Source organism: Lepidochelys kempii, chromosome 6, assembly GCF_965140265.1.
Source record: "Lepidochelys kempii isolate rLepKem1 chromosome 6, rLepKem1.hap2, whole genome shotgun sequence".
Lineage (NCBI taxonomy): Eukaryota > Metazoa > Chordata > Testudines > Cheloniidae > Lepidochelys > Lepidochelys kempii.
In genome coordinates, this window is record NC_133261.1 from 53,151,346 (window position 1) to 53,172,550 (window position 21,205).

Below are 21,205 nucleotides of genomic sequence, written 5' to 3' on the forward strand. Positions count from 1 at the left end.
CAACCCCCCACCTTAGCTCACCAGCCTGCTCCCCTGAACACACCGCTGCTCAGCTTTTCCCCCTCCCTCTCAGGCGAGGGAGATGCAGTGCATTCAGGGGAGCAGGCGGAGCGGAGGTGAGCAAGGGCAGGGGGGAGCGCAGGAAGTAACAGGAGGTAGAGGAACCTCTCCCTGCCCCAGCTCACCTCCGCTCCACCACCACTGCCTCCCCCGAGTGCGCTGCCGCTCGGCTTCTTCTCCCTCCCTCCCAGGCTTGCCGTGCTAAACAGCTGTTCCGAGCACGGCAAGCCTGGGAGGGAGGGGGAGAAGCGAAGCGGCAGCGGCGTGCTCAGGGGAGAAGGCAGAGGCGAGCTGGGGCAGCGGGGGCACATTTCTAGGGGCAGCATGGCCGGCGCCACAATACCGCCCTGAGAAATGTGCTGCCCCAAGCACCTGCTTGTTTTGCTGGTGCCTAGAGCCGGCCCTGCTGGGGAGGCTTGAGAATAATCTACCAACCAAATAGGTAAACCAGATTCTTAAAAAACAGAACTTTGTTATAAAGAAAAAAAAGTAAAAGACGCACAAATCAGGATGGAAGGTAACTTTCCAGGGTAATCAAATTCAAAACACAGAGGATTCCCCTCTGGGCAAAACTTTAAAGTTACAAAAAAAACCCCCCAAACAAACGGGGATAAACCTCCCTCTTACTACAGGGAAAATTCACAAGCTAAAAACAAAAGATAATCTAATGCACCTTGCCTTATTTACTTACTCTTTTTGCAATATTGAGACTCATTTTAGGAGAAGGAGTTTTCTGACCTGATGCTTCTCTGCTTCCCCAGAAAACACACAAACAAAGCCTTCCCCCCAGATTTGAAAGTATCTTCTTTCCCCCTTGGTCCTTTTGGTCAGGTGCCAACCAGGTTATCTGAACTTCTTAACCCCTTACAGGTAAGGAGGAATTCTGGGCTACCCTTAGCTGTATGGTTGTGACAACAGCCATGAATCCTCTCCTGGAATTAGGCATCCTAAGCCTTTTCTCTCAAAAAAATGAGGAGGAGGAGCTGTGGCCCTTATTTATAACCTTGAGCCCAGTGGTTAGAGCACTCATCCAGGGTGTGGAAGACCATAGAATCATAGAATATCAGGGTTGGAAGGGACCCCTGAAGGTCATCTAGTCCAACCCCCTGCTCGAAGCAGGACCAATTCCCAGTTAAATCATCCCAGCCAGGGCTTTGTCAAGCCTGACCTTAAAAACCTCTAAGGAAGGAGATTCTACCACCTCCCTAGGTAACGCATTCCAGTGTTTCACCACCCTCTTAGTGAAAAAGTTTTTCCTAATATCCAATCTAAACCTCCCCCACTGCAACTTGAGACCATTACTCCTCGTTCTGTCATCTGCTACCATTGAGAACAGTCTAGAGAACATCCTCTTTGGAACCCCCTTTCAGGTAGTTGAAAGCAGCTATCAAATCCCCCCTCATTCTTCTCTTCTGCAGGCTAAACAATCCCAGCTCCCTCAGCCTCTCCTCATAAGTCATGTGTTCCAGACCCCTAATCATTTTTGTTGCCCTTCGCTGGACTCTCTCCAATTTATCCACATCCTTCTTGTAGTGTGGGGCCCAAAACTGGACACAGTACTCCAGATGAGGCCTCACCAATGTCGAATAGAGGGGAACGATCACGTCCCTCGATCTGCTCGCTATGCCCCTACTTATACATCCCAAAATGCCATTGGCCTTCTTGGCAACAAGGGCACACTGCTGACTCATATCCAGCTTCTCGTCCACTGTCACCCCTAGGTCCTTTTCCGCAGAACTGCTGCCTAGCCATTCGGTCCCTAGTCTGTAGCTGTGCATTGGGTTCTTCCTTCCTAAGTGCAGGACCCTGCACTTATCCTTATTGAACCTCATCAGATTTCTTTTGGCCCAATCCTCCAATTTGTCTAGGTCCTTCTGTATCCTATCCCTCCCCTCCAGCGTATCTACCACTCCTCCCAGTTTAGTATCATCCGCAAATTTGCTGAGAGTGCAATCCACACCATCCTCCAGATCATTTATGAAGATATTGAACAAAACCGGCCCCAGGACCGACCCTTGGGGCACTCCACTTGATACCGGCTGCCAACTAGACATGGAGCCATTGATCACTACCCATTGAGCCCGACAATCTAGCCAGCTTTCTACCCACCTTATAGTGCATTCATCCAGCCCATACTTCTTTAACTTGCTGACAAGATTCAGATTGCCCCTCTGCCTGATTCAAGCAGGGATTTTAATCACACCTGAGGAGAGCATCCTAACCACTGGGCCATGAAGTATTCTGGGGGGGGTCTCTCTCAATTTCTTCTGTTGAAGCTGTTCCACTTTGTATAAATAACTAAATATTCATTGGGCTCGATGAAGAGTGAGTATGACTCTGTGTTCTAGTGCTTAGGGCACTCACCTGGTACATAGGACTCAGACTAAAATTCATGTCCCTGTTGAACTTGAATCTCCCAAAGTTAATAGGGGCCCACTACCACTTGTGTTCTGTTAGCTGACCTCTGAGAATGCCTACCAGATTGGGTCCTGCAGGTCAGATAGGTGGGGAAATGCATAGTTTGAGGATCCTGCCAAGGCTTAGGCATTTGTATGATGGGACTGAGGCAGCTGTGCACATGCCCTGTGGTAGATCTTTACATGCCTAATGGACTGTACCAGCAGAAACTTACAGAATTAGGTGGCAGCTACAGAATTAGGTGGCACCTGAGCAGGGGTTTTGAAGATCTAAATTTTGGACTTAGGTGTCTAAAATAGCAGTTAGGTGTATAAATCCCTTTGTGGATCTAGTCCTTTAGCCCTAAAAAAGGGCACACTGGATCTTATTGAGTACAATGTTTCAGTACAGCATTAATAAAACCAAATGTCTTCAAGGAAAAATTTGATACAACTAACAATGTTACATTAGCTTTATTTCAATGTAATGAAAAGAGCACTACAGGAAACTGCTAGTAAACACTTTATCCAGGCTTCTCTTAAGAGCGCTTCTTGGTCAATTATGCCACCATAGAATACATCACCTTCACTCTCCAAAAAACCTACTAAAAGGGACAAAAATTAGAGGACATGACTAACATGGCTACATGATTAAAGATAAATGGATGATTGTTTTTGAGTAGCAAATCATCCTGGATAAATAATAAAAGACTTATAAATATGTATGATTATATTTCATGTTAGAAGTTCTATTTACAAGGCAAAATGCAGCAATACTTTACAAAAAGGACTATTAAGAAATAGTTTGATCCATAATAATAAGTCTCTGTGGTTCAAAGTGGTTTTGCTCTTGTCATATTAATTTTGTGTGCACATGTGGGTAAGTGAATAAGGGTAAGTGAATACAATTAACACAAAAAGAAAAGGATTACTTTCGGCACCTTAGAGACTAACCAATTTATTTGAGCATAAGCTTTCATGAGCTACAGCTCACTTCATCGGATGCATACTGTGGAAACTGCAAAAGACATTATATACACAGAGACCATGAAACAATACCTCCTCCCACCCCACTCTCCTGCTGGTAATAGCTTATCTAAAGCAATCACTCTCCTTACAATGTGTATGATAATCAAGTTGGGCCATTTCCAGCACAAATCCAGGTTTTCTCACCCTCCGCCCCCCCCCCCCAACTCACTCTCCTGCTGGTAATAACTTGGATTTGTGCTGGAAATGGCCCACCTTGATTATCATACACATTGTATCCGATGAAGTGAGTTGTAGCTCACGAAAGCTCATGCTCAAATAAATTGGTTAGTCTCTAAGTTGCCACAAGTACTCCTTTTCTTTTTGGATAAGCTATTACCAGCAGGAGAGTGAGTTTGTGTGTGTGGTTTTTGGAGGGGGGGGGTGAGAAAACCTGGATTTGTGCTGGAAATGGCCCACCTTGATTATCATACACATTGTAAGGAGAGTGATCACTTTAGATAAGCTATTACCAGCAGGAGAGTGGGGTGGGAGGAGGTATTGTTTCATGGTCTCTGTGTATATAATGTCTTCATTGGATGCATACTGTGGAAACTGCAGAAGTGAGCTGTAGCTCATGAAAGCTTATGCTCAAATAAATTGGTTAGTCTCTAAGGTGCCACAAGTACTCCTTTTCTTTTTGCGAATACAGACTAACACGGCTGTTACTCTGAAACCTACAATTAACACAATTCATCAAACAGCATTTGTGGATTATGGTCAGGCAATATAGGCAGTGTAGAGGTTAAATCACAGTTTTTCTAATGAGACTAGCAGTTTACATTCTTTCATGAGCACGGAATATTCGCAACAGCTGGGATTCTTTCATTCACAATATTCTGAAATGGATTTATTCTGCAAGGGGACATCACATTTCGCTGCAGTGAGCTCTAATAAGACAAGATATTGGCTAATATAGCAACAGCAGGAGATCAGATTAGGTGATCTTGTGGGCACACCTGGTAAAATGAAATCAGTCAAAGTCTAGCTGCATATGAATATTGTATATATTGTGTGCAGGATTATCTGCATTAGACTGTGTATAATGCTAACTAGCTAAAAGCTCCCCTGCCCCTTCTTGAGTTTACTCCTTTCATTACTTCTCCAGGAAAAGCAAATTTCTCATTAATTACTAATCAGTATACCCAAAGTTAGAGTGATATGGAAATAAAGAAATAGCTCACTGATCACATGAAAAGGTTCCATGCATGGAGGGAAAACCAGCATCCACTTAGCAAAGGAAAGTAACTGCCACATGGGCTGACAAAGCTTCTGTAATGTTTGTGAAAATATTGTTCCAAGGGAAGGTGCAGATGCAGAGTAAGGGGTCCCAGTTTGCACTTAATAGAAAACACTTCCCCTTGTGACAGCCCCAGATAGGTGTTAATGGATTCTGATTAATACCTTAGTTCACTGTGTGCTGAACATATGAGGCTGTATTCTGATCTCAGTAATACTATGGTAAATTGGAGGTAGCTCAGTGTATTTTCCTCCAGTGTAACTGAGATCAGAATCTAGCCCAAGGTGCACTGGCTGCAAAGTTCAGCTACGTATTCCAATCATTTGAAGCAGAAGAAAAACTGGATTTGCAAAAACTGTTGAAGACACTGGGACAATCTTAATGTTGCCATCCCTCACAGTTTTATTGCAAGTGACCAATCTTCACAATCTTATTGCAAGTCTCACAATATCTGGAGCTTTTCTTAAAGCCTAGCTTCTAGATCCATGTGATTAGACAAAAAAAAGTAGCGTTTTTTAAGCCCTCAGGGTTGCCGAGAAACACTTGAAAATGTGACCCCCAGTGCAACCTGCAGACTCAGAAACCAAAGGAAAATAAAAATAACCTTTTTAAAAAATTGTGATTTTTTTTTAAGCCAAACTCAGGATCTGGGGGAGGAGAGGAGCTGTACAAGGCCACACCACACAGAAGTCACTATTTTGAAGAGTGCACTGCCCTGCTCTCACTGGAGTGACCTTGCATGCAGGGTGTGTGTGAGGTCACACCAGCAGAGGCGAAGCATCGAGTTCTTCAAAATGGCAGCCCCCATCCACGATACCAGACAAAACTGCGTCCAGTTTTGTCTCCATACTGGAAAGGGGACGCAACCACGGAAAAAGAGGGGTTTCTGGTTTAAAGCCAGATGAATGGCCTGCCTAGATGGAGGTCTTGCTCCAGATTCTGTTACCAGATCTCAATGCTGGCAGCAAAGCAGAATATTTGGTAGCATCATGTAGCTAGAAGGGAGTTGGAAGGTCTCAGGCCTGCTGTGAGAATAGTGGCTTCCTAAAATGGTGTAACTCATACGTTCCTATTAGTATTGCTATTAGGTTTCTAATCCTCTTGAGGCCACTACAGACAAGGGGCCTGATTCTTTTCTTGCTTAAGCAAGCAAAACTCCACTGGCTTCACAGCAGTTATTCCCCACTGATGCTAGGGTGACTAGGTGTCTGGTTTTGACCAGAACACACAGTCAAAAAGGGACCCTGGCGGCTCCACCCAGCACCGATGACCAGGCCGTTAAATGTCCTGTGGGTCTAAGGCAGGCTAGTCCCTACCTGTCCTGGCTCTGCACTGCGCCCCAGAAGCAGCCAGCAATTCTGGCTCCTAGACAAGGGGGACCCACCAGGCTCCGTACGTTACCCCCGCCCTGACCACTGTCTTTGCACTCCCATTGGCCGGGAACCATGGCACAGCACAGAGTTAGCACAGGCAGAAAGCCTACCTTAGCCCCTGCACTGTGTCACTGACTGGGAGCCGCAAGGGATAAGCCCGTGCTCCAACCCCTGCCCCAGCCCTGAGCCCCCCCAAAACGCAGAGCCCCCTTCTGCACCCCAAACCCCTCATCCCTGGCCCCATCCCAGAGCCCACATCCCCAGATGGAGACCTCACCCCTCCTGCACCCCAACCCAGAGTCTCCTCCCACACCCTGAACCCTGCATCCTCAGCCCCACCCCAGAGTCTGCACCCCCCCTCCTAGTGAAAGCTACGGAGGGAGGGGGAATGTAGTGCGGGGGGGAGGGCCTCAGGGAAGGGGTGGGGCTAGGGTGTTTGGTTTTGTGTAATTAGACAGATGGCAACCCTAACTGATGCTGAACTTAGTCTCTAAGCACCTTGCCCTAGGAAACATACAACAGAGTGAGATTTTTAAATGAGTCACTGAAACGGAGTGTTGTTGCCACCGTGTTGGTCCCACACCTGAAGCAGAGCTCTGTGTAAGCCTGAAAGCTTTGTCTCTCTCTCACCAACAGAAGCTAGTCCAATAAAAGATATTACCTCACCCACCTTGTCTCACTGACACACACACACACATTTTTCATCATACCAAGAGGGAGATACTTTAAAAAAAAAAACTACCTTAAAATTTAATCCCAGCAGGTGAGGGATTTCCCCTTCAAATCAGCATGTTCTGAGAGAGCTGATGCTTCCTGCGGTCTTAAAGGGAGGAGAGGGGAAAGCAGAAGAAGAAGAAAAAAGGCCACTGCCACTTTAAATGACTCAGGAAGTAAAAACCAGGATGGCCTGAACTTTAAAAGTGAAAGTAGCTGCTAATGTGCATTGGGCCCTGCTGCTTGGTTTAAGGGAGCAACTGAGATCCCAGCACCCTGCTCATGAAAACTAAGGGGAGTGAGGTTATTCTGGCGTGTTAAATCCCAGTTGCTCAGAAGGTGGGAGGCGGAGGGGGATCAGGCTGGGAGCTCAGCCAGAAACAGCAGAGGGATTGTGGCTGGAGAAGAGGAAGCAGAGCAACTGGGCCGTTCAAGTGTCGCAGGGCAGAGAGCAGCTGGAGGCTTGTGCTGGAAGCCGCTTCCCAGCAGAGAGGCAGCAGTTATCCCCCCGAGCTGAGAGCTGCGGCAGGAAAGCGACCAGGCCGGGCAGGGGGCTGCAGCCCCAGCCAGGCCACCCCGGGAGAGGCTCGCCATGGCCTCTGAGGCGGGGGAGCGCGCCGAGGAGCTTCCCCCCGACGGCACGTGCGATGTCTGCGAGCCCGATGAAGCCAAGAGCGCGGTGGGGGTGTGCGAGGAGTGCGGCTTCTCCTTCTGCCAGCCCCACGCCGAGGAGCACGGCCAGAAGTTCGCGGCCCACCGCCTGCGGGGCCCCGCCTCGGGCGGCGAGGAGCTGGAGGAAGAGGCGCCCAAGCTGGAGCGGAAGAAGTGCGAGGAGCACGGGCAGGAGCTGAGCCTGTACTGCAAGGAGCACGAGAAGATCATCTGCGTGCTCTGCGCCGTCACCGGCAACCACCGGCAGCACCAGCTCATCACCCTGGATGAAGCCTACCAGGCCATGAGGGTAAGCGCCTCCGTCCCTGCCTCGAGCCTCTCCAACAGGGGCAGGGCTCCTCCTGCCTTCCCCCGGGTTCTCACCGCCCTGGGACCTTCTCCTCTGCTCTGGGGGTGTCGGAGGAGGAGCTCCACTGAAGTGGCAGCATTGCACCGATGTTGTGAGTGGAGCCCCATTGCACACCCTGGGGAAACTGAGGCGCGAAGAGGGGCAGTCGCTCTCTTTGCTGGGCTGTTACGCAGTGTGTCAGTTTCAGGGTCCAGTATAGCCTGCCAGAATGTGCGTGGTGGTGTTAGGCCAGACTCACTGTTGCCCCATGTGTCCTCACCCCTTATGGCTCCCCATCACACTGACCCATAAACAGAAGGCTGGAAAGAGATGGCGAAAGAAGGGGCAAAGGGGCTTTAGAGCAGGCCCAAGGTACCTCTTTAGGATGGTGTAATCTCATGTCTGCCCCATACCAGTGCAAGAGACAGTCCACACTCATATATTGGGTGTTGGTTGCCTGAGACGGTCCTGCACTCCAGCAGTTCCCCATTGCCACAAGCTCCTTTGGGACTATGGCATTAGGGGATGTAAAATTAGGTTAATGCTCAGGACTGCAGTATTCTGCATCGGAAGCTGAACTGGCCCCTGGTATTCCTGAACAAGGGAGGCACAAGCAACCTCCCCTTCGCCTTTGTGTCGGTATAGAGGTTAATTCCCCTGATGATACCCAGGAGTTCATAGGCTATCATGGGCTTGATTTTCCTCTTGCACAAGTTGACACTGGAGTAACGCCACTGATGCCAGTGAAGTTGCTTTTCAATCCCATCAGAACCTCAAGAGAGTAAGGCCTCTATCTTTTTGTCTTTACAGTGCACCCAGGAAACAGACATAACCAAATTCTCTATTGTGTATTGCTTCTGACAATCCACATATAAGTCACAGCCAATTTTGCAGTGTTGAGTTGTGAAGCTTTCATTTGGACCCATCAGTAGGCTGCATATTGGAAGCATGGTTGTTAATGCACTCTAAGGCCTGATCCATGCTGCAAAGTTTTATCTGTAAAACTTGCCTTCTGTTGGCCCACAGGCTGTATGCAGTGTGTTCCTTCTTAGAGATCCTAGGGAGGTTTTGTCTTTCAGCATTTCCATGCCTGCCCCAAAGGGATGGTTTGTGGTGTCTTTAATATCCTTGGCAAAGCAATAATTTCTGGGACCTTTTTCCACATACTGGCATCACATCTGACCTGCCCTTCCCTCTGATGAGAGCATTTTCTATACTGAAATGAAGTGAGTTAGAAACGAAATCCCAGGGTCTGTCACTGCAGACTCAAAAAGCAACCAGTCAGACCAAGGTTCTTTTCTCTGCTTCTGTGTTACTTGGGGCAGTTACAGGGGCATATGTGAGTTGGCCCCAGGGAATTATCAATAGACTGCTTCTTTCTCCATCTCTTCCCACCCTTCTGTTTATGGGTGAGTAAGATGGGCAGTCATAAGGGGAGAGGACACATGAGACAAGAATCAAGAAAGAAGAGAGGGGGAAGAAAACATACATGGTTTAGAGAGTAGGGAAAGAGACCCGGTGAGATGGCAGCAACAGTGCTGGGGCATTGGCATGTGAGGACATAGAGAAAGGTAACCAGCCACCAATCAGTTGTAAAGAGCATCTCCAATGGTGGGACAAAACATGGGAACTATGGAATAAAATCCATAGGCAAGCAGCTCTCGGTAAATGTAATATTGCTGGATTTCCTTGGGACAACTGTTTGTCCTCCCCTCCTGTATTCTATCTGTCTGCTCCAGTCTGATGTTTAGAGAGGCTATTGACATGTATAAGCCTCTTATTCTCTGAAGTGGGAAATTCTTGCATATTTCAGTAGCCTGCTGTTGCAGTGTGCCCTGGCAAATCAAGACACAGCTGGTAGTTTAATTTTAGGCCTCCCTTCCAGCCTTCATGATTGTTTTTCTGCAATCCCCTGAAAAGTGCTGCTCTGTCTCTTAGGAAGTGTGGGAGTTTTTAAAGACATGGTGTTAATTTTCTAAGTATCAAAATAGAAAGGGGGGAAAATACACAGACATGCTGCTTCCTCTTTGTTCACTGCAGATTTATTTGCTCCACTAACAGGCAAAATGACTAGCTAAAGGACTGGTAGCTCCTCTGGGTACATCTACACTGCAGCTACGAGCTTAGAGGGTCGAGTGGGCTGGGGATCCCGAGCTCCAGCCCATGCTGCTAAGCCCACACTGCTATTTTAAGTGTGTTAACACAAGCTCTGCTAGCTCAAATCCATCTACCCAGGCTGAGAGGCTTGCTCCCTGCTGCAGTGTAGACATACCTTCGGCCTACCCAGCTGTTGCCTTTCTGCTGCACATTTCTGAAGCCTTCTCCCATAGTTCCATAAAGCATGGACTGGATGATTCAGGGGGATTGGTAGTAAGATATTAAAAGCCTCTAAGTTGTATCCAACTCATTAGTTGCTGCTGTTGATTAGCTGAGAGTTTCTACCATCTGATGGCTGCTGGGTGGCCTGTGTGAAATACATTTGTTGGCTCATTCCAGTCTCACAGTCTAAATCATAAATATTGCTAGTGCCCGTAGCGCTGTTGTTGGCAGTCTCAGCAGAAGGGCCACTGAGAGCAGGCTCCTCTCCAACTCCGAGAGTTGGTCCCTTTGATCTGGGTTGCAGCCCATGGGGAAAGCCTGTCTGGCTGCTTTCCTTGCATTGCCTGTTTTCTGTCTCAAGTTGGGACTTCAGTCTCCAGGGCTGTCAAGACAGCTCCTGTTCTAAGCACTAAATTCACATGCACAATGTTTTCTTGAAGAGGTGGGTGGGGGAGAGATCTACAAATTCTGAAGGAATGCTTCCAAGCCCATCCATGTTTCAGTGTCTCAGATTGTTATTGTGCTTCCCTTAGAAGAAGTGAAAGCTTCTGTAACAAAGACTCCACTAGCTGCAATCCATCCACAATCCACCCATTCGCAGAGGTGAAGGGGCTGGATAACAGACTGAAATCTTGTTCTTGTTTGTCAAAGTCCTTCTTTGGCTAAGGGTTCCAAGTCCCAGAAAATTAAAGATGGGCCTGACCTGCTAAATTGGAATCTGAATCCAAGCATTGCCAAGGTTGGAGGAGGTGAAGGGTGGTGGTTCTGTTAATGATTTTTTGGTTTGAAAGAGAAGTATATGGTCTGACCCCTGGAGAGAACCTTATGTTTTTTTGAAATTGGTATTGGATTTTCTTTTGGCGCTCAAATAGTTGCTGATTAGAACAAAGCAAGTAATGCAACAGGATTAATGAATGCCCATTTCATTGAGGGACTTACTTCAGATGTGCTGAACACCCATCGCTTCCAGTGACTTGAACTGGAGCTGTGGGTCCTTAGCATCTCTTTAAAAACAAGGGGTGGGATCCTTCCCCCTGCCCCCTCCATTCCAGCTCCTTTGTTCAGGGTAAAAAGGCTGAAATGGTGTAAGCGGCTCTAAAAGCCCCGGATCTGGAAGGGACAGGTCTGGGGCAGGTATTGTGGAGACAGCCATAAGGAGTCCTTGAGAGTTAGCCTTCACAAGCCCTGGCATTGGGGGCAGGGGTGACAGGGTGTGTTGCAGCAAGCAGACAGTTTGGGGCAGTGTTGCCAGTTTAGCAAATTTGTTGCTAATCTAGCATCTTTTTAGGTCTTCAAAAGATTTTTTTCAGGCTTTCCTGCACCAAGTCTCTGAACAGTGACTTATAAATAAATTTGTGGATACTCTGGTGACACTTGCTTTTGCCCATGCTCAGGGAGTGAGCTTCAGTTCCGGTCAGGCCTTGCTTGGAGTTGGAGGCACCTGTCCATGCGCACGTCAGGGGTGTCAGAATTTGGCAGGAGGGGAGCGAGGGGAAATGCAGTGACACCAGTTGCTCCTTGCATACCTGTAGGCAGCGGCAAGCACCTGCTGCAGTCTGACCTGTTGTCACTCAGGACCCAGCTGTGTGGAGGATGGAGCCTCTGGCTGCAAATGGTCCCACTGGGCTCAGCAGGGAAGAGACTCTCAGCACTGAGCTACCTGCCTCCCCCACCTCTTGCAGGCACTTACCATGCAGCACCTTGCATTCCTGTAGACACGCAGCACCCACCAGCCCCTGGCATCCCCCAGACACCCAGCACACATCAATCCCCCCATAGACGTTGATCACCCACAGCCCTTTACAAAGGGTCATTTACGATGAATATGGAATCAACATCATCTCAACACAACAACCAAATACAACTCAAATAGATCCTGAATCCTCTGCTGTGCAGCTGCGAAACATGGACATTATGTTGCTCAGACTGGACAAAGCTGGAGGCTTTCCACACAAAATGCCAACATCGTATATTGGGCATAAAGTGGAATGACTTTCTTTGTAATGCAGATGTTTACTGTTGCTCCAGTCTACAGACTACTGGGTCCATTGTCCATAACCGGCATTTTACGCTTTTCAGACATATCGCCAGAATGCCACAAGGCATTCCAGCAAACTCCATTTTCTGGGTGGCTTGTAACATCCAGGATATAATTCCACTAACTGAGGGGTGGAGGCAACCCGGAGGCAGACCTTCCCCCCCCCCCCCAATTACATGGGTGCATCAAGTCTGTTCCAACATCGAACTTTCAGTTGGTTAAGCCCTTGCGGCCACACAGGAATGGACCAAATGGTGAACGAGTGGTATGGCAGATTGTTCAGCTAAGCATTGAAGAAGAAGAAGAAGCAGCACCACCTGTTTAGCAGCCTTACCATCTCCTACACAGAATCTCTTGTCTGTCTGTCGGCCTTGTGTTACCCATAATGCTTCCCCAGAGCTCTGTCCACCCTCCGGCACTTCACCCAGAACACTTAAATCTTGTTACAGTATATCTGAAAGGGGAAACCTTTGCATGAGAACAGTCGGGTCCTTTTGTTGAAAAGGACAGTTCTATCTCCGCAGCCATGTGGAAGAAAGGCAATTGGTAGTCTTGATGCCTGTATTCACTTTTTATTTAAAATTCAGTTTTAATTATTTTAAAACTCCAATGAGTGCGTCTATAGCTGTCCTAATGTTTACCACATCTATCAGAGAAGCAGCCTTTTTCTTTTTAGCTTTTATACTTGTGGATTTTTATTTCAAATTGCATGCTACAGTAGCATTCAAAAGTGTGACATTTACAACTGACTCCGCCACAAGTTGAATAAAACCCATACTGAATCATTCAGGGGCACACTGATGTAATTCATATGTTGATCACCTTTTTCCAAAAATTACAAAAAGAAACAAGGAGAGAGGAAATATTTCATTAAAATGTGTCCCTGCAAACAAATCTATAAAGCTTTACCAAGTAGCAAGACATTTCAGTCATGTTTCAGAGTAGCAGCCGTGTTAGTCTGTATCTGCAAAAAGAACAGGAGTACTTGTGGCACCTTAGAGACTAACAAATTTATTAGAGCATAAGGTTTCGTAGGCTACAGCTCACTTCATTGGATGCATAGAATGGAACACAGAGTAAGAAGATATATACATACAGATAAGTTGGAAGTTGCCATACAAACTGTGAGAGGCTAATGTTGGTTACAAGACTGCTCCTGTTTAGGAAAAGATGGGGCCGCCCTCGCTGAAGTCCATGACTTCACTAGCAGTGGAGTCAGGCATCAAATCCAGAAAGTAGTGTGGAGGTGGGGCTTCTTTGTACCATGCGATGACAGCAGCCAATAGAAAACGATCACCCGGATAGCCACAGTCTGATAAAATACAGGCTCTTGGGAGTTTAGAGAGGTTTTTGCTCCATCTGGAGACTTTTCAAGGTCCAGATGGTGACTTCCACTGAGTGGTGGTTGCAACACCACAGCCCCTGGAGGTTGCCATAACTTAGGCTTTTAGCCACCTGAGCCCTGACCCTGTCTCTTCTTGGGCAGCATAGAATCTTACCCCTGGCACTTTTAAGTTTTTTTTATCCCAAAGTTCACAGACTAAATTAACTGCATACACTCCTGGTTCATATTTACCCACATCTAACCATGTTGCTCCCATCTCTATTACAGATAAAGATACTAGGTGTAATTTTAATTTCCTTAGAGCACTGTTTCTTGAAATGAACTAGCAATTTCTCGTTGTTCATCCTGCTTCTTACTGAGTTCCTAGCAGGGTGTCTATATCTAACTTCACCTGCTATAGAAGTTCTGTCCTGCAGGATACTGAGTGCTCTGGACTCAGTGAAATCAGTGAGCATTGAGATTTCTCTGTACCCTTATTTGTGAAATGGTAGGCCTGCAGTACTAAGGATGTAATCGATCTGCTTCAGTCGGGTGGGTGGAGGGATAAAGTTGGTTAGGTTTTTGCAAACTTCAAATTGCTGGCTGTACTCCTGTATCCACAGTGGAGAGAGAATCTTTAATGGGTAAGAAACATTTTTAGCAGTGGCTTGGATTGTCCTAGTTTGAGAATGTGTGTTCAGACTCGACTCTCCTTTCCAAAAGAGCATGCTCCAAATAATGGCATCGATACCTTGTGAACAGGTGAGAATAACCAGCCCTGTATGACTTTCAAAAGTCATACTCTGATAGCTTATTTATCCAAAATATTTTGGATGATGTTTTAATGCTATGGAAGAGCCACATGGCAAGTGAAACGAAAGACTCAGGAAATGCCCCAAGCTGATCCTAGTCTCTGAACTAGGATCATAGGAGCTACTGTGGAGGATCTAGAGCACAGAAGTTTACATCAGATGGAACATGCTCACATCTCTCTGCTTTGACATTTAATGTCTTTTGAGAGGAGAAATGCTCTTGTTTTCTGTCTCTGGGTGTGTGATAAGGATCATTGGGATTGTCATAAATATAAAGGGAAGGGTAAACCCCTTTGAAATCCCTCCTGGCCAGGGGAAAGCTCCTCTCACCTGTAAAGGGTTAAGAAGCTAAAGGTAACCTCGCTGGCACCTGACCAAAATGACCAATGAGGAGACAAGATACTTTCAAAAGCTGGGAGGAGGGAGAGAAACAAAGGGTCTGTGTGTCTGTCTATATGCTGGTTTTCTGCCGGGGATAGACCAGGAATGGAGTCTTAGAACTTTTAGTAAGTAATCTAGCTAGGTACATGTTAGATTATGATTTCTTTAAATGGCTGAGAAAAGAACTGTGCTGAATAGAATAACTATTTCTGTCTGTGTATCTTTTTTGTAACTTAAGGTTTTTCCTAGAGGGGTTCTCTGTTTTTGAATCTAATTACCCAGTAAGGTATCTACCATCCTGATTTTTCAGGGGGGATTTCTTTATTTCTATTTACTACTATTTTTATTAAGTCGTCTTGTAAGAAAACTGAATGCTTTTTTCATTGTTCTCGGATCCAAGGGTTTAGGTCTGTGGTCACCAATGCAAATTGGTGAGGCTTTTTATCCAACATTTCCCAGAAAAGGGGGGTGCAAGTGTTGGGAGGATTGTTCATTGTTCTTAAGATCCAAGGGTCTGGGTCTGTAGTCACCTAGGAAATTGGTGAGGCTTTTTACCAAACCTTGTCCAGGAAGTGGGGTGCAAGGTTTTGGGAAGTATTTTGTGGGGAAAGACGTGTCCAAACAGCTCTTCCCCAGTAACCAGTATTAGTTTGGTGGTGGTAGCGGCCAATCCAAGGACAAAGGGTGGAATATTTTGTACCTTGGGGAAGTTTTGACCTAAGCTAGTAAAGATAAGCTTAGGAGGTTTTTCATGCAGGTCCCCACATCTGTACCCTAGAGTTCAGAGTGGGGGAGGAACCTTGACAGGGATGCTGCTTGCATTGTTTAAATCACTCTGCCTTCTGTCTCGTGTCAGACTAGTCCTTCAGGACACTTGCCATTGGTACCTCATTGGAAAAACTTCTATTTGGAAACAATCCTGCTTATACCATATTTTAATAGTTTATTTGGTTGATTACTTGGAGCACCTGTATACAAATAAGATCTTTGTTGCTTTTGATTTTTGTCTGTTCCTGCTGCTTCTGCCCCCTTTGAAATCCTAATTGTTAAGGGGCTTATTCCTTCACCCACTTCCTTCCCTGGTCCTTCTCGCATGAACAGAGAGCAACAATACCCGAAGTCCAAAGGTGCAAACAATTCGATGTTTTTGGGGTGAACTTCCAGCGAGCATGATTCCAGTTTCCTTCCTTAGTGTCCCTCTTCCCAGCTCTGACACCACAGAGGCTTACCTGTGTCCCTGTTCCCATTTCCCCCTTTAGCTAAACATGATTCCAATTTCCCCACCACCATTCCCTGTTCCCATTTCCCACCCACGCACACACTCACTTCCTGATTGACTGCAGATTGTATAGTAAAACTTGAGATCCGCTTAGCTATACCTTAACCAATCATTTTCCTGAAATTTAACTAACCAATCCTAACATATTGTAACATGATTATGTAACCAATCATATCCCACCACCTTAATTAGTTTACACCCAGCAAAATTAATTATATAGCAGACAGGAACAATCATAGAACCAGTCAGAGATTATACAGACAAACAATAGCAAAGTGGGAACTCTAGTGACAAAACAATACAGAAGTGAGGATTTCACATCCCAGCTATTGATAAGTGAATTCTTGCCAGACAGGATGCTATCCGACGAAGTGAGCTGTAGCTCACGAAAGCTTATGCTCAAATAAATTTGTTAGTCTCTAAGGTGCCACAAGTACTCCTTTTCTTTTAGCGAATACAGACTAACATGGCTGCTACTCTGAAACCCATCAAACTAAGTTTCCTTTTACATCTTCTAGGCACTTCCCTTTCTCTGGAGGCAATAGGCATTATCAGGACAGGATTGTATTCCTAACAGCCCAATAGCACCTTCTTTCAATGTGACTAGTTTGGAATATGAGGATGTAACCGGTCGCTTCCCAGCTTATGGCTGCCTCTGTTGCTTAGCCAAAGGCCTTAGCCTAAGAACAGGGCCTCAGACTGTCACAGTAAGAGAAGGACCTTACACTGGCAGACAGTGATTTTGATTCTTTCTTTTATACCTAGCTAAGTGATAAGAATACACCTAAATTCTTAGTCTAGGCCTTTACAGACATGCCTGAATATCTATATCCTAACACTAATCTGAACGTGTGATGTCATAATTGATTGCTCAAGGAACAGAGGATACTATGCCTGGAAACTGACTGGGGCTATATGAAAACCTTAATTAGGTAGGCTTCAATGAGGAATGAGCAATAGAAGCAGATGACATTGTGAACACAGTATTTCTGTTTTGATGCAGCTGTCCCAAGTAATACTTCCTTTTTTTTTAAAGGAAGACATCGGAAACATTCACTATAAGCAGAATCATCCTGAAATGGAGGGGTGCATTTTGGGCTAAGGGACAGACCATGACAGATAGAATGGGAGCAGTTCAGAGCAGCTCCTCAGCAGCAATTACTGAAGAAATCCTGGCTGATTTACCCAGGATACTTTCAGGAAGCAAAAGTTACATCACTGTTGCCATACCTTTTGAAAGAAGCCATTGCCCTTTGCAGAGGCCCAGCCTTCAGCTAAATCACTCCAGCCCTTGCCTCATCTTTTCCCATTTTAGAGCATTATCAAACCTCAGGAGCAACAGATGGGGTTTGAGAACTGGAGGATTGGGATTGTGGCTAGCCCTTGCATAAAACTGCACTGTTCCTAGGCTAGGGATTGAACTGGGGGGAGGAAGGAGTGCTATCCTCCCAAACACTGCCCACAAACCAAGCCTTGTCCATTTTGAGGCAGAGTGCAAAACGAAATAGACCAACCCTCCCCTCCACCCCAGTCCCATTTTCAGCTATTCTGGGTTTGGCTCAGTGATGTTTGCATATGTCTTGCCATTGTACAGAAGGAGCAGTGGGAACAGCACCCCACAGGACATGGCCACATTGGGTTTGTCTACACTGCAGCTGGGAGTGAGCCTCCCAACCCAGGAAGACAGATTTATGCTGGCAGGGCTCAAAGTAGTGCATTGAAAGTATCAGTGTGGACACTATGGCTCTGGTGGAAACTTGGGCTAGCTGCATGAGCTCAGATCCAGGGAGTCGGTTATGGCACCCGAGCTGCAACGTCTCGCTGCTATTTTTGCACTCTAGCTCAAGCCCTGTTAGCATAAGTCCATCCAGAGATGGCTGATACCCGCTAATGGGTGTGGAGGGGTAGGAGGCACAATTTAAAGGTCCCCTCCAACAGCTTGAGTCATGTGTCCCCCTCTTCCCTCAGTGGCCTCTCCCTGCAGCTTTCAGGTGTTTGCTGCTACTTCTCCCCGTGAAGCTAAAGCAACGGCCCCTCCCTGTAGCCCCCAGCTGTTTGCTGGTGCCTCTCCCTGTGGTTGCAGCTTGCCAGCTGCAGGAGCTGCTGCCCAAGGAGGAGGCCTGGCTGGCAAATGCTGGCATAAATCTGTGGGGGGGCACATGTCGCCCCCCCCCCCCCCACGCATCACCTCTGAGTCCATCTACCCAGGCTGGAAGGCTCTCTCCCAGCTGCAGTGTAGACAAACCCAGTGTGGCCCAACTACAATATGGCTCTTCCTTGGGGGGGTTGGACCACACCCCCAATCATGGTTGGACTCAGTTGCTTTGTTGGCTCTTGCTTGTGGGGCTCTTGGTTACTGCCTGTGCTGTTTTTCCTGTGTGCTTTGGGGGTACTGCTTCTGCCCCCGCAAGCAGGCAGTAAGAATTGTTGGCACTGTATTTCTGACTAGCAGTGGTGTCTGTCAGCTGGAGGTATCAGAGGCTCTAGGTTGTGGTGTGTCTGTCTGTCTCTCTCTTTTTCTCTTGGCTTTTGAGCCCAGTCATGTATTTGTATTTCGTGCCAGGGCCTCTCTGACCAGTGGTGCTGGTGACAACACAGGGTGGTCGCTGAGGAGACGAGGAAAAATTCAAAATGGCAACTGGCAACAAAAAGTCCTGGCTTGCTGTGCAACTACAAGCATTTCTTGCACTGGAGTTGTGGGTAGCCTCTGCAGAGATGGACAATGAGGCTTACTTGCTTTCTTTTATCCCTTCTGTGCTGGTATAATAGAATGTTTTCCATGAGGTGTCAGTATTCTGATAGCTGCTGTAGATAGGTCTGACCCATGTCTTGGAGAAAACTGCCTTAAGATTGCTGTTTAACTCTTGTATTTGTCACTGCGATCATTCTCTGCAAAAAGTAAAATTACACTTATTTGAGAGGAACAGTTGAAGCAAAGGAAATGAATATTCCAGGGATTCCATAAGTGCCTATCACTTCACTTCTCTCTCCTGAAGTATGAACTCTTGATTGCTTCCTTAATTAGTTCTTTCCTTTTTTAATCTCTCTCTCTGCTCCGATTTATAAATGGATATACAAAAAGTGCAAGATTAAATTATCAGGCAGCTAGTGCCCATAATAGAATATAAATGTTACATGGACCCAGGCCACCCATTCTTGCAGATCCTTAGTAAGAGCCTTATCCTGTAAAGTGCTGAGTTCCTCCTGCAAGTTACTGAGCTATTTGCTTTAATACTTATTGAGAGGCAATGAGCATCTTCTAGGATTGGACCCTAATTCAGTGAACATGGGTGCAGCTGAGCCACGAGACGAAGCAATGAATGAGTCGGCCTGTGCAATTGCATTTAATTTTCATTCCAATAGTTTTCCCAGCTCACTTGGTGGCTTTTTTTTTTCTTCCCCTTGTGCCTTTTGCCTGAACAAAAATAGTCCTAGAAGAGAAGGGAAATGTATTCATGGGCTCACTGCAACATGGCTGATAGAATTAGCTGAAAAATTGCTGCCTCCCATTGTCCTGTGAAAATCCTTGTTGTGCTTGGTAGAGTTAAAACGAGTACTGTTTAGTGACCTCTGTCCTCCCTTCCTTGTAGAATAGAGAACCCGTTGACCTGAAGGTGGCCATGCTGGAGATGGTGGAAAGGTTAAAGTTCAAGTGTGCAGACCCTAAAGTAAGTTACTGAAATGAATGTTTGTTTGAATGCGCGCGCTCTCTCTTTCGCCTGTCATTCTCCTTGAGCTAAGTGCAGTATATTGTTAATGACTATCTGAATCGTACATTGAGATCTAATTAAGCATGTCAATCAAAACACAGAAAGCAGACTTCTGATATGTCATATGTTTTCCCCTTCTATTTTATGACTTTGAACATACAATCATTAATTGTTTCCCCTCAACTGCAGACAAGTGTGTTGTTAATTTCCTTTGCAGTAGCACTTACCTTAGAGGCCCACACCCACTCTAAAATCAGTGTAGCTAAACGAACTGTGAAAGGTCCACAACAAGCTGTACTGTTGCTAAGGTGGCACCAGAGAAACATGATCTATTGGGGAAACTAGGACAACAGTCTTCCTTCTGTCATCCAAGTGGAGATGATAACCAAGAGAATGTGCTAAGGCTCCACGTGACAAGGAATCTTGTCAGAAGATGTAAAGGTGACAATCTTCCTGCGAAAACAGACCTCCTGGAAAGAGAAGGGAAGGTATAACCTTTCAAGTGTATGTATTCCAGTGCAGAGTCGGGGAGTGGACTAAGAACTACCTACTGGTATACAGTGATATTAACATGGACTCCCACTTGCTAGCCAAAACACTGCAATGGAAGTGGCATCTGCAAAGCTTCATTTGAAGGCCGGGGAGCGGTGGTCAGAAGGGGAAGCCACAAACGGGAATTATCATTGACAAACAACTCAGCAGGAGAGAGGAAAGAGGGCTTCTACTTCTCAACATTGTGGAAAGTATAAGGCATACTACATCAGCAAAATTGAGGCTAAAGTGGTTTATACAAGTGCTGGGAGCTATTCTCCTCTTGGAGGTGGTTTTATTACAGTGCTGGAGCCGCGACTACACAGCCACGGATGCCACAGCAGCGCTTTAACGTCAGCTGTGTAGACATACCCTTAGACCAGCTATCAGGAAAAACTTCCAAGCGGCAAGATCTATTAGATTATGGAGGAGTCTCCTAAGGGAAGTTGCAGCAAGTCCCATTGCTTGATGTACTGAAAACACAATGGGACAAAATAGTAGCATAACAAAGGAGCCGTAATATATAGAGTATAGTAGAACCAGTCAGTTACCAACACTAGAGTTACGAACTTGCCAGTCAATCACACACCTCATTTGGAACCAGAAGTACACAATCAGACAGAAGCAGAGACCCAAAAAAAAAGGGGAGGCAGCGGGGAATAAAGCACAGGACTGAGTTAAATGTAAACTACTAAAAATATAAAGGGAGAGCAGTATTTTTGTTCTGCATAGTAAGATTTCAAAGCTGTATTAAGTCAATGTTCAGTTGTAAACTTCTGAAAGAACCATAACATTTTGTTCAGCATTACGAACATTTCAGAGTTACAAACAACCTCCATTCCCAAGATGTTTGTAACTCTGAGGTTCTACTGTAGGTGACTGGGTAGATCTTCCTTATCTCTTATCCTGTGCACTTATATTCTCTTGAAGTTTCCTGATTGTTTCCATATTTCCCTGCAGTTGCTAAATCATGTATTTATTTATTTGTAAGTACTTCCAGGG

At 46.1% G+C, this 21,205-nt stretch overlaps 1 protein-coding gene across 4 annotated transcripts in view; it reads left to right on the forward strand.

Moving 5' to 3' along the window:
• Positions 1 to 7,003: 7,003 nt before the first annotated feature.
• TRIM44 (tripartite motif containing 44) overlaps positions 7,004 to 21,205 on the forward strand; it is a 105,593-nt gene continuing 91,391 nt past the window's right edge. For 3 of the 4 annotated variants that reach the window (XR_012159392.1, XR_012159393.1, XR_012159394.1), the window contains exons 1-2: positions 7,004 to 7,770; positions 19,553 to 19,630. Coding sequence is in view for 1 of the 4 variants with exons in the window: in XM_073347982.1 (XP_073204083.1) it covers positions 7,402 to 7,770; positions 19,553 to 19,630 (447 nt within the window). In the remaining 3 variants the exon portion in view is untranslated. The remainder of the gene's footprint in view (positions 7,771 to 19,552; positions 19,631 to 21,205) is intronic. The other variant, XM_073347982.1, reaches the window with a different exon arrangement.